Source organism: Apodemus sylvaticus, chromosome 17 (assembly GCF_947179515.1).
Source record: "Apodemus sylvaticus chromosome 17, mApoSyl1.1, whole genome shotgun sequence".
In the NCBI taxonomy this organism is placed as follows: Eukaryota; Metazoa; Chordata; class Mammalia; order Rodentia; family Muridae; genus Apodemus; species Apodemus sylvaticus.
Genome location: NC_067488.1, coordinates 69,945,560 through 69,958,081, shown reverse-complemented (window position 1 = coordinate 69,958,081; position 12,522 = coordinate 69,945,560). Strand labels below are relative to the sequence as shown.

The 12,522-nt window shown below is 46.0% G+C and overlaps 1 protein-coding gene across 3 annotated transcripts in view; it reads left to right on the top strand.

The window, feature by feature from the left end:
- The window catches only part of Dip2b (disco interacting protein 2 homolog B), a 188,974-nt gene that overhangs the window by 80,469 nt on the left and 95,983 nt on the right, over window positions 1-12,522 (top strand). For all 3 annotated transcript variants that reach the window (XM_052161085.1, XM_052161084.1, XM_052161083.1), the window contains exon 2: window positions 3,498-3,569. In XM_052161085.1, the coding sequence (XP_052017045.1) occupies window positions 3,498-3,569 (72 nt within the window). The remainder of the gene's footprint in view (window positions 1-3,497; window positions 3,570-12,522) is intronic.

Sequence of the window (12,522 nt, the reverse complement as noted above, 5' to 3'; positions counted from 1 at the left end):
TAGATCTCTGCCTTTAGACATGCTGCTCTCCCAGGTCTTCATGCTTTGTGCCTGTCTGTCCTGACAGCTGTCCAGACCCACTTAATAACACCTTCATGGTGTCTGCCCTACCTGGCTGAGGCGGAATTTTGAAGGTGACTAGACAGATTAAGGCTACCTGGGTTGGTTCTCAGCTGCACCTGGCTGATTGTTGGTTTTTATGAGGTGTTCTTCCTTCTGTGACCAGCTGCTGCAGACCTTTGGACAGGTGTACTCTGTTAAGCTTACGTGTGGGTGGATAGCACATTATCTTACTGGGAGGGAAAAGCTGGTCTCTGTATTTGTTTAGCTCTCTGAAAACTGGATGCTGAAGAAATAGCTCAGTAAGTAAAGATGTTTGCTCACAAGCCTGATCCCTGGGACCCAGGGAGAACTGACTTCACAAAGTTGTTTTGTTTTCGCTCCCCCAACTCTCAGCCCATGCACACACACACATTGCACATACATGCATACGGAGGGGAGGGGCAGAAAGAGGATTAAAAATATAATAACTCTTAAAAACAAATGATCAAAGCCTGGGGTTGTAGGTCAGCTGTAGACTGCTTGTCTAGCATGCACGGAGCCCTTCATTGGTGTCCAGCACTCTGACTCTCAGCAAAAGCAAGAGGAAACAAGACAGTGAGCCACCCAAGGTGGGAGCAGGTGTGAACAGCACTGTTTAGTGCAAAAGATGGGAGCAGGTGTGAACAGCATAGTTGAGTGTAGCAAAATCTGCTTATCCGATGGGGGTGAGACTGACTCCAGAGTTCTGAGTCCTGGTGGGCACGGCACCACCAAGGAATGAGGATTCGCTGGCGTTGGGTAGAGCTGAGGGTACATCGGTGTCTGTGTGGTCTGCACAGCTGTGTGCTCTGCCTCTGTCCCTTCCTCTCCAGCCCATGCATCTGCTTTTCTGCTCCCTTCTGTTGGTGTTTGACACAAGGTCTCCTGATGTAGACCAGACTGGCCTTGAACTCAAATCTTCCTGCCTCTGCCTCTTGAGTGCTGGGATAAAGTCATGAGTCACCATGCCTGGCACTGTTTTATAGTCACCTTTAAGGTCTGCTGTCAAATTTCAGTAAATTTCTCTAGGTTCTTGTCCTGAGGCCTTTCAGCTCCCAGTAAAGACTCTTTTTTTCTTCCATTCCAGTTTTCTACCCCAGTGCACATGTCTCTTTAATTTACTGCTCCCTCTCCGCTTCCATTTTACCCATTCATGTAGTCTCTCATTCAACAAGTGTGGGCGGGCCACAGAGTTGACAAGACAATCCCTGCCCTCCAGTGCACAGTCTAGTGGGGAGCCAGAGGTAAACAGGTCATTAAAATACCAGTGGTATGCTATGTGCTACCACAGAAGTGTGACAGGGCTGGGGAGAAGAGCCCTAGGCGGAAGAGGAAGAGCAGCAGGCCAGCCTGGGAGGTGCCTGTCGCAGGACTTCACAGTAGGAGAGGAGATTTTTAGGAGCCCACACAGAGCTCTCACTTCCTTACTGCCACTCTGGTTCTGCCTGGTCTCCTTAGTGTCTTTGCTCAACTATGGCTCTGACTCAGCTAACTGGCATGGCAGAATTAGACTCTCTTAAGTGACCCCTTTCAAAACCGGAGACCTTCAGTGGTTGATAGATGTCCCAGCTGCCGAATCCAACAGTTAGTGAAGATGGCTACTGACAATGAGAGGCGGAGATTGAATGCTGAAGAAAGCCGTTAAAGAGAGGCCTTTCCCTTTATCAGATGTCTAAGACAGCAGGAATGGCCGTTGTGATTGTCCCACCCATATTCCAGGGAGAGGGAGAGCAGCAGGCTCTGTGTGAGGGCCGGCCCAGAGTGAGCTGCTGGTCACCTGGAAGAACAAACAGCCTTCTGTCTGCTGTGAGGGTCCTTGGCACTGGGGCCTCCCTCTCTGTGAGTTCATTGTGTGTTCTTTGAGCTTACCTGAAGTCTTGAATTGACCAGAATCTTGTGGTTCTAGGTCTGTATGGTCACCTGTTGATGGGACATCTCCGTGTGTCCCACAAACCCACACTAAGTTCAGCTCCCATGTCACCTCTGTCCCATCAAAAGCATTCCTCTGCTTCCTCACCGTCCACGGCAGCGGCACCGTGTGTGGTTGCTGGAGCCATGAGTAGTCAGAGGAGCTTACTTAGGCCTCCCCGTCCCTCTGTTCAGCCTGAGCCTCTTCCGTTCCTTCGCTTCTTTTCATACTCCATAGCAGGCTGGGATAGCTGGTCTTTCTGTCTGTCTTTCTGTCTGTCTTCAGTAAGCCTCCTGTCCCCCACCCCCATCTGTCTGGTCTGGTATGCTGAAACTAGCTCACAACACTATGCCTCACCTGCATTTCACCTTCTGTCACCATGTACTCTCTTGGCCATTGGTGTGTAAACAGTTAATGTTAAACATATGACTGCTTAGAGCCAGGTGTGGCAGTGCATGTCTGTCTTCTGAGGCTAACTCATGTCATTCAGCAAACCTCTGTCTCAAAACTAAAAAACAAGCAAGTCTGAGAGATTGCTCCGTGCTTAGGTGTGCTCACTGGGCCGAGTGGAGGCTGGAGCGGGATGCGCAGAGGACCAGGACTCTGTGCCTTCGGGATTCGACACACCTAAATAAGTAAATAAACAATTAATCTTTTAAAAAATACTGGAAAGTTGTATGCTTAAATTATCTTTTATGCTATTTAAAATCTTTTCTGCTATTTAAAACCTAATTCATGCACTGAATTATGTGTAAAACTTCATCTTAAGTGTTCTCTGACTTTAAAAAATTATTTATTTATTTATTTTTAGAAAAATGCTTTCATGCCATGTGCATTTCATGACCCAAGTTTCTTGCCATGCCTTGGAAGCGCTTACACTCCCTTGAGTGCCTATGAAGCCTGTGCAGCGCCTCTCCCAGGCAGTGCTCTCTCTGCCTCCCCCTCTCCTTTCGGTAGTCCTGGCCACTGCTTTGTGTATCAGTGCAGCACATACCTGTGTGTGCACTTCATTCATGCTCTCTGCTTAACCTTGGAGAAAATACAGCCGTGTGTGTGTGTGTGTGTGTGTGTGTGTGTGTGTGTGCATGTGTGTAATACAAGCTACTGAATAAGGAGAGCATATGTAGGAACTCCAGCCCCTAGGTTCCCACCCAAGTGTTAGCAAAATAGTCTTGTAAAAATCATCTTTCAAATATCACGTGCCTGTGTGTCATTCCATTTTGGAGTTTCTTAAATACCAAGAAAAGGAGGGTGTTGAGGGATGCCAGGAGTCTCTAGCGAACTGCTATGCAAGGCTGATGTGAGGACAAGTCTGCGATTTCCCACAAGTCATCTCCAAGCCTTCGGGAAGTCACACTTTACAAAGTCATGTCGAAGAACCATACATTGAAAATATCCACTCTCTATATATGTGGTAATTCTCTAACACTCTGTAATTTTCTTTTTATATTACAGAACTACAGGATAAGAATAATGCATAACCCATTTCTGTTTCTTGCTGTTTTAGGGGACATCACACAGAAAGGATATGAAAAGAAAAGGTCCAAACTTCTGTCTCCTTACAGCCCACAGACTCAAGGTAAGAGAGGAGAAATGCTTTCCGTGTGTTTAACTAAAGAGGTACTGTCTTCATAGGTGCCTGTCATCTGTCTGTCCCACCATCCATCTCACACGGGTAGGAAGACCAGCCAACACAAGAGCAGGGAAGATCCCCAGTTGAGCATCCGCTGTTGCTGTGCACGAGGCACTGTAGACACCTGAGGCCACCATACCATTTGCATAGACCTCGGAGGTAGTATGTGAAAGACTGAGATGGTTCAGTGACAGAATATTCCAGGTTGTAGAAACTGCATTTTATATATGCCAGAGAGTTGGCGCATATAAAGAGGTGTGTCTACAGGTAACTTGAGTATCTGCAGATTTAGGGACTGAGAGGAACAGGGCAAACAAGGCAGGGAGAGAGGATAGATGCCCACTGCAGGGTGTGCAGTGCAGGGGATAGGCAATAGGGGCAGGAGCCTACACTTGGGAGCCGCTCTACACCCAGTTACCACTTCTGTGAAGAAACTGGCAAGTTTCTTACATGTCTGGAAGTCCAGAATCTTCTTTGTGTTTAACTCCCAATTGCACTTCCTTGCCTCCAAGGTATCAGATGTCATGCTGTCTGTCTGTCTGTCTGTTTGTCTATCAATCACTCATTCATCCACCTATCTCTATCATCCATCTGTCCATCCATCCATCCATCATCCCTATTATCCATCCATCCATCCATCCATCTATCCATCCATCCCCTATTATCCATCTATCCCTATTATCCATCTATCCATCCGTCTGTCCACCCATTTCCTGCCCCCCATATCCATGTATCTATCTATCTATCCATCCATCGAGAGTATACCTACAAACTGCTCAGAGAAAAACTTGCACCTTCTTTCCTCTTCATGTGTCCTTGGGATTGAACTCAGGTCATCAGTTTTGGTGGCAAGCATATTCACTTGGTGAGCCTTCATGCCATCACAGGGTTTCTCTATATAGCTCTGACTGTCCTGGAACTCACTCTATAGACCAGGCTGGCCTCGAACTCAGAAATCTGCTTGCCTCTGCCTCCCAAGTGCTGGGATTAAAGGCATGTGCCACCACTGCCTGGCTTGAAACAAAATTTTTATTTTGTGTGCATGAATGTATGTGCCCACAGAAAGGTCAGAGGTGAGTGTCATATTCCCTGGGATATAAACCCTTGTGAACCACCATGTGGGTGATGAAAGTCAAACCCAAGTCCTGTGTAAGAGCACACAGTCAGCATGAACTCCCCAGCCCCGAGAGCCCTGCCCATCTACCTCCACCACCTCTGCTGGGACTAGAAGTGTGTGCCGCGCCAGCCCAGCTTTTCTTTTAATCTCAGGCTTTTCCCAGCATTTCTCTTGATAGCTAGGTGCTGCTCTAATCATACTTACTAACAAACAGCTCTAAATAATTTATCTTTATTTTATGTACATTGGTGTTTTGCCTGCATGTATGTTTGTGTGAGGGTGTCAGATCTTGGAGTTACAGACAGCTATGAATTGCCATGAGGGTGCTAGGAATAGAACCCAGGGCCTTTGAAAGAGCACTCAGTGCTCTTAACCTCTGAGCTGTCTCTCCAGCCTCCAACATTTTTTATTTTTAAATTTTCCTTTGTAATCAAAATGTTTTTTATAAAGCTAATTGCTTTATTTACAAGATTTATATTCATTTATTTTATTTATATGAGTACACTGTAGCTATCTTTAGACTAGCTACAAGACACTAGAAGAGTGCATTGGATCCCATCACAGATGGTTATAAGCCTTCATGTAGTTGCTGGGATTTGAACTCAGGACCTCTGGAAGAACAGTCAGTGCTCTTAACTGCTGAGCCATCTCTCCAGCCCAAGCTAATTGCTTTTCTTATTCACTTATAAATACCATGAAGATTTTTTTTTGTCTCCCATGCTTGTCAAACTAGATGTTGCATAGGATTACAGTCTACGAATATTTATTGAATGAGTAATAGAATAAATAAATATTTCCTGCGTTGTCCCACAGTGTCTGCAAGGCACTGGTTATAGGAATCCTTGTTGTTACCAAAATGCATATGCTCAAGTTTCTCCCAGGAAATGGTCCATTCGGCTTGTATTGACTAATCTACACACACTGCCATACACCTTCATTCAGCTCTCAGTTGCTTCTGTGACTGATGCTGTCCTGTGTTGCTTAGAGATGCCGGCAGGGAGGAAAAGCCTGCGCATCATTCCTACAGGTGGCCTCCTCCCCCAAATATCTGCAATCCAATCTTAGTTGAATCTGTGGATGTGGAATGTACAACACAGAGGCCCAGTGGAACCTTCCCACAAACACTAGTGGGATTTAAAATAACTTATGAACCAAAGGGATGTACAAGTAGCTTGAGAGAGGAGAGGTGGAAATCGGGCATTGGCAGCCAGTGCAAACCCAGCTTTTACTCTGGTATGATGGAAGGTGGGAGTGCTGTTCTCATGTGTTTAGTTACAAACCTGGCCTGTGAGGCTGACAGCCCAGAGATACAGCAGTGAAAAGGAAGGCAGGGCGGGGTGCTCAATGGATAGCGTGCTCGATGTGTGAGCGTGTGGGCGGGAGCTTCACTACAGTGTCCACAGTCCCAGTGCTCAGGAGGCAGGGGTGGGATGGGTTCTCCACAGTGTAAACGTGAGTTACACTGAGAGGTCTATATTGTCAGCACATCATGCCCCATGAGCAGAGCTCTATGGGAGCTAAGCCGTGGCTGAGTGCTTAGCATGGCTTTGCAATGTGAGGTGTTTATTTGCAGTAGACCAAGAGTGTATATACATCTCTCAGTAGAATTGCCCTTGCGGATGACCCCATGAAGAAGCTAGAAGCCATTGCATGGCACCTCAGTTAGTTTCCTGCTCAAAGACCTAATCTGCATCGATGCCCACCCAGTTTTACTCCTTCCTCTTCTTAACTAGGTCACCTGTCTGGTGGGCCTGTGGCCAGATTCGGAAAGGCGTAGTGCCTCGTTAGTGAGTCCACACATGAGGTCTGTGGAAATTCTAGAGGAGGGATTGGAGAGATGGCTCAGCAGTTAAGTGGCCGCTCTTCCCCCGCCCCCTGAGGCCCCTGCCCCCACGCCTGTCTCCTGAACGCAGTTTCCCCCACTAGGAACCCAGCTAGGTTCTTTGCCCGCAGCTAGTTCATCATACATGTAACTGTCCTGTTAAAAAGCGGCCCCCACGCCCTGTCCGGTGTTCCATTACTGTCCTCCACCCTCTCACTCAGCTGTGCAGACCATTGTGCTCGGGCCACAGCAGCGCCACCGAGTGCAGCAGTGTTCTGCAGCTCTCCACACTCTTCCCAGCCCTGTTGTTGAGACAGGGTTTCTCTGTGTGGTCCTGGCTGTCCTAGAACTCACTCTGCAGACCAGGCTGGCCTCAAATGCAGAGTTCTGCCTGCCTCTGCCTCCCGAGTGCTGGGACTAAAAGCCTGCTTTCAGTCAATTCTAAATGATTCTCATTGGCACAGCCTAGAAGCTCCTGAGAAGAGGGTCTCAAGGAGGGATTGTCGAGGTCAGGTTGGCCCCTGGGTGTCTCTTTGGAGGACTATTTTTAAAAATTAATCTCTTGCTAGTCATGGTAGTTCACATCTTTAAACTCAGCACTCAGAAAACAGGCAGGTGGATCTCCGTGAGGTTGAGGCCAGCTTGGTCTACCGAATGGAGTCCAGGAGAGCCAGGGCTCTGTTACAGGTTTTCGAGAAACCGTGTCTCGAAAAACAAACAAACAAACAAACAAGCAAGCAAACATGCTACTTTCTTGTTGTTCTCATAGATATTCTTGCTGGCTCACCCCTCTCTATGTCGCTTTGACTGTCTTAGAACTCAGTATGTAGACCAGGCTGGCTTTAAATGTGTGTGATGCCTCTGCCTCCTTAAGTGCTGGAATTAAAGCTGTGTACCACCATGCCTGGCACATCTTGAGATTCTTACATCAGCCCCCAAACCATCTTACCCTCTCTGTCTGTGGGTTGTAAGTGCACGGATTGCAGTCTGGATTTCTGATTCCCTAGGTTTAGGGTAGGACCTGAGAATTTTCATTTCTATTAGATTTCTGGACAGTGTTTAAGTCGCTGGTCCAGGAAGTAGATTTTGGGAACCAGTGGACTATCTCTTCAAATTATTTGAGCCACAACTGCAACTTTAACATTTGAATGCTGTCCAGTCCCAAATGTGAATCTACAACCCAGATCATTCCTGAGTTGGATCCATAAGTTCAGCTGTGGTTTTGTTTGTTTGTTTGTTTGTTTGTTTGTTTTTTGTTTTTTCCCAGACAGGGTTTCTCTGTATAGCCCTGGCTGTCCTGGAACTCACTCTGTAGACCAGACTGGCCTTGAACTCAGAAATCCGCCTGCCTCTGCCTCCCAGAGTGCTGGGATTACAGGTGTGCACCCCAGCCTTCCCACCCCCCCAACCCTCCTCTGTTTTGAGACAGGGTCTCCTCATTTATTAGCACTGGGTAGGCTGGGACTCACTACACAGACCAGGCAAGCCTCAAACTCACTGTCTTCCTGCCTTTGTCCTCTTATGTAATCATGTAACTTTAATGTTTTAAAATCTTATTTTTAGTGATGATTATTAAACATTAATCTCTCTTTTAGCCCATGACCCACCAGCGGTAGTAGGGAAGAAAGGATACCGGGGAAGTGGACCTGTTTCGAAAGGTTCCCTGGAGCAACTCAGTCACTCACAAACACTTCACAGATATTCGGTAGAGTTGGGCTAGTAACAGTGGTGATACGGCCTAGCAGAGACAGCCAGGCCTCAGCCTAGGGAAGAAAAGATCAGAAAAGACTGGAGACCCACAAGCGTTGCACAGCTAGCTGCACCAGCCAGCCAAGCTCTCTCCCCGTCACTCCGTGGACTCCTAGTTATACCCTCCACACACCACGTGTCCTCTACGAGTCTTGCCTCACCACATGCATCAGGTCAGCCCAAGTTCCCGGTAATAATAAAGTGGTGGTAAACTGCAGTACACCACCAGAAGGTGCGTTTCTCTGTATGGAATCCTGACAAACGCAGCTCAACTTACGTATTGTGATGTGGACCAATACATGTGTGTTGTTAGCAAAGAATCCTTTATCACGTGTCCTTTCACATGTTTGCTTTAGCAGAATATCCTCTCTCCTGTATCTGTTTCAGCGAAACTTTCCTTCACATGTTTGCCCCGGCAAAATACTGTCTGACTGACTTTCCAAAGAACCCTTAAGTTTCCACTTTATAATCCAGTTTAAATAACTTCTATCTCAATACACTCAAAATTAAGTTGATAACTAATTCATACTATCCTTACTATACCACCAACTCAAGCCCTATAACACACCCTATAACACATACAACACACACACACACACACACACACACACACACATACACACACAGATGGGAGTTTGGTTTTGTTAATTTGACAGATTATCTACATCATCTTGGCCTGTGGGTAAATCTGTAAGGTTTATATTGCTTTTGTTAATTGATGTGGGAGGAACTAGCCTGCTGTGGGTGACACCATTACTTGAGTTTGGATCCTGGACTAATACAAGGGTAGAAAAACTGAGCTAACTGAGTATCAGAAGTGTGTATATGTTCATTGTCTGTCTGTTTTGACCGTGGATATGGATAACTGTTTCAAGTTCTGCATTGCGATTGACTGTCCCCTGGAATCCCAACTAACATAACCTCCTGTCCTCTGGGTGGCTTTTGAAAATCAGAGCATTCTATCACAGGACAGAAAAATGGACCCAGGTTCCTGACCTCAAGTCCCAATTGCAAGAGTACCCAACAAATTATCCTCAAAACCTTTTTGGGTTTTATTTTGGGTTATTAAGACGGCTGGTGAGGTGTGGGGTAGGTAGAGGGTCTTGCCTTCAAGGCTGTCAGTGGAGTTTAACTTCCAGGCCAGACATGCTGGAAGGAGAAAACTGATTCTTGCACATTGTCCTCTGGTCTCTATTTCCATTCTTAAATTACCAAGTTGTCAGTTTCCTGGGGGTATTTGTTTTTGCTTGTTTTGAACCAGTTTTGGCCCATTTGCTCTTTCTAGGAAACTACATGTAAGTTTTCAGACAAATTAAGCTAGTTACAGCATTCTCCTCAAAGTATCCTCCTTGTCTGCTTTGCTTGTCTCTGCCCCACCCCCCAGTCATCCCAGATGCTTGCTTCTTTGAAGACCATGCTTTGTTTTCTGATCTATTGTTTTCAGGTTCCTTTTGTCATTTTTTTATTTGTGTCCTCTAAGTTGACTCGTGAACTTTTATAGAATTTCCTGGGTTGTACGGCTAGGCATGTCTGCCTTATTTCCTCACATGTTTCTTAACTTCTGTGTGGTCAGAGAACATGTCTGTACAAAGGGAGACTGTTAGGACCTGCCTAGACTGACGTTGGTCTCTTAACGCATCAGTCCGTGTTTAGTGTTGTGACAGTCCCTTGGGTCACACTATTGCATTATACTCAGAACTTCTTGTCTGTGAGTCTGTCAGTGCTGATAGGAAGTACATTGTATATTCAGGTGCCTGTGATTCTCGTAGTGTCTTATGGAGACACCAGTGACTCCATATTTTCCTGTAATTCTGTCAAATTTTTATTTTATATTTTTACAATTATTTTTAAAAGCTGTTACCTATGTGGAATTAGGAGGTACCTCAGCAAGATCTAACTTATAAATACATAATGTAATTATAAATTATATTATTTATCATATTACAAAATACTAGTATGATATAATTATATTACACATATTTAATTATTAAAATTATATATAAACTTAATTTTAAAAATTCTTAACTTTCCTTATATAAGCACTTTAGAGTACTCTAATGCTGGTCACCACAGTCCCCATGTTACAATATAGCTGTACAATGTTGCACAGCCCTCCCCCCCCCAGCTCTGAGCTGTGGTTTATTCACTTTCTCTCAGACCAGCTCTCTCCTTAAGTGGGTTGTTAGCAGTAGGCACTGTGTGAGGGTTTACTAGTACATGGCTTTTGTTTGTTCTTTTCTGAGACAGGGTTTCTCTGTGTAGCCCTGGCTGTCCTGGAACTTACTATACAGACAGCTGGCCTCGAGCTCCGAGATCTTCCCTGGCCTGCCTCCCGAGCTCTAGGATTGAAGGTGTGCACCACCACTGCCCGGCTGGAATACTTTATTTAAATGCTACATGATCTTTAGAGGGAAAACTCAGCAATCTATCAGGGAAAATGGAATTTTTATGGTCAAATGTGGCAAATAGCAGACAACTAAAGAATACACTTAGAAGACAGGACATGCGGCGGTCCGCATTGACACCACGCTTGACTTAATTCAGTGGCGTCTTGGGGAGTAGCTTGTCCAGTCGTCGTGTGGCAAGACTGTGACCTGCAAAATCACTTTTAAACCCTTGACATTCAAGCTAACTGCTGTTCCTTTAAATAAAACCCACATTTCATGTGATATTTAAGTGTCATCCTTTCTTTTAAAGAGGCAGATACATCTTTATGAAGATCACAGTTTCACTCACGGGCCTGAACACTTTCACTTCGAGCAGCATGAGGAAGGAGAGCTCTTGCCCCTTGTAGCTCTCAGCTCCTACTGGGCAGAGCCCCAAGCTCTGGATGCCTGCCAGTGGCCTACAGAACTCTACAGAAAGCTGCAGAACATAACAGAATGCCTCACCCCACCATGGTCAAAGCCGCCCCCCACCCCCACAAAGCGTCCCTTCAGCTTCCCTGCAACTTCCCATAGCAGACTTCCAGGGGGAGGGGTAGGAAGTTCACATTCCTTCTGGCATAGCCCAAAAAACTGACTTTTCAGTCCACACATGTTTGGACCCCTCTCTCTACATCAGCCTCTCCTGCCCAAGAAAGAATGCCTTTCGAGTGACTAGACAGCGGAAGGGTTTGTGTAGGAAGCTTCGTTTTGCTGATCCTCTGGTCTAATCTTTGCTTCAGAGATTTTTCCATAAAAATATATGATAGTTCTAGGTAGCTCAGTTGTTTTTCTTTTTTTTAAGGATTTATTTATTATATGTGAGTACATGTAGCTGTCTTCAGACACACCAGAAGAGGGCATCAGATCCCATTAGAGATAGTTGTGAGCCACCATGTGCTTGCTAGGATTTGAACTCAGGACCTCTGGAAGAGCACTCAGTGCTCTTAACCACTGAGCCATCTCTCCAGCCCCCAAGCAAACAGTTTTTAAGGACATGGTATTACTCACAGGACCATGGTACATATCTAATTAGTAATGCCAGTGTTCCAGGTACTGCTGGGACACCGAGAAGGTGGCATCAGACATGGCCACCAGTGTCCTGCCTTTGTGAATCCCTTGCTTCTGCCTAGAGCCCACCGGCTTTCTCTGGTGCTGTCACTGGCCCAACTCTACACAGCAGCTTGCTGACTGACAGCTTCCAGACAACCCGTGTCCCTTGTCTGAGTGACATTCTTGTAACTTGAGTTCACTGTTACTGTTTGTGTATGAGCGCATGTATGCCTCGGCATGTATGTGCAGATCGGAGGTCAACTTCATGGACTTGGGGTCTGTGCTTCCACATTTAGTGGGTTTTAGGGGTCAAACCCAGGTCACCAGATGTATGCAGATACCTTCACCATCCCCCCGAGTTGCATTTTAAGAATGTTCCCTGTGCTGCCTTAGCTTATTGGCCTGTTTGTGTCTGATTGAGTTGCTGGGCTCCTATCGTCTCTCAGGAACATGCTTATAAATTGCGGATCTCTATTATGACCCTGGTTTGTAGCATTGTGCTCACATCTAGTGCATGTACAGGCATTAGCAGAGCTGAACAGAAAGTGCATTTCCAGGGTTTCCTCAGCAAACCGGTTTCCCTAAGGGTGGAACTGTTGGAACAAGAGGTAGTTATTGTCTACACTGACGAGCACTCTTCTCTCCCAGGTCCCCTGGCACCTTGTCCTCACCTTAGTAAATCCTTTCCTGTAGATCTGCTAAAACTCAAGGCACTGCACGAGTGTGTTAATCATC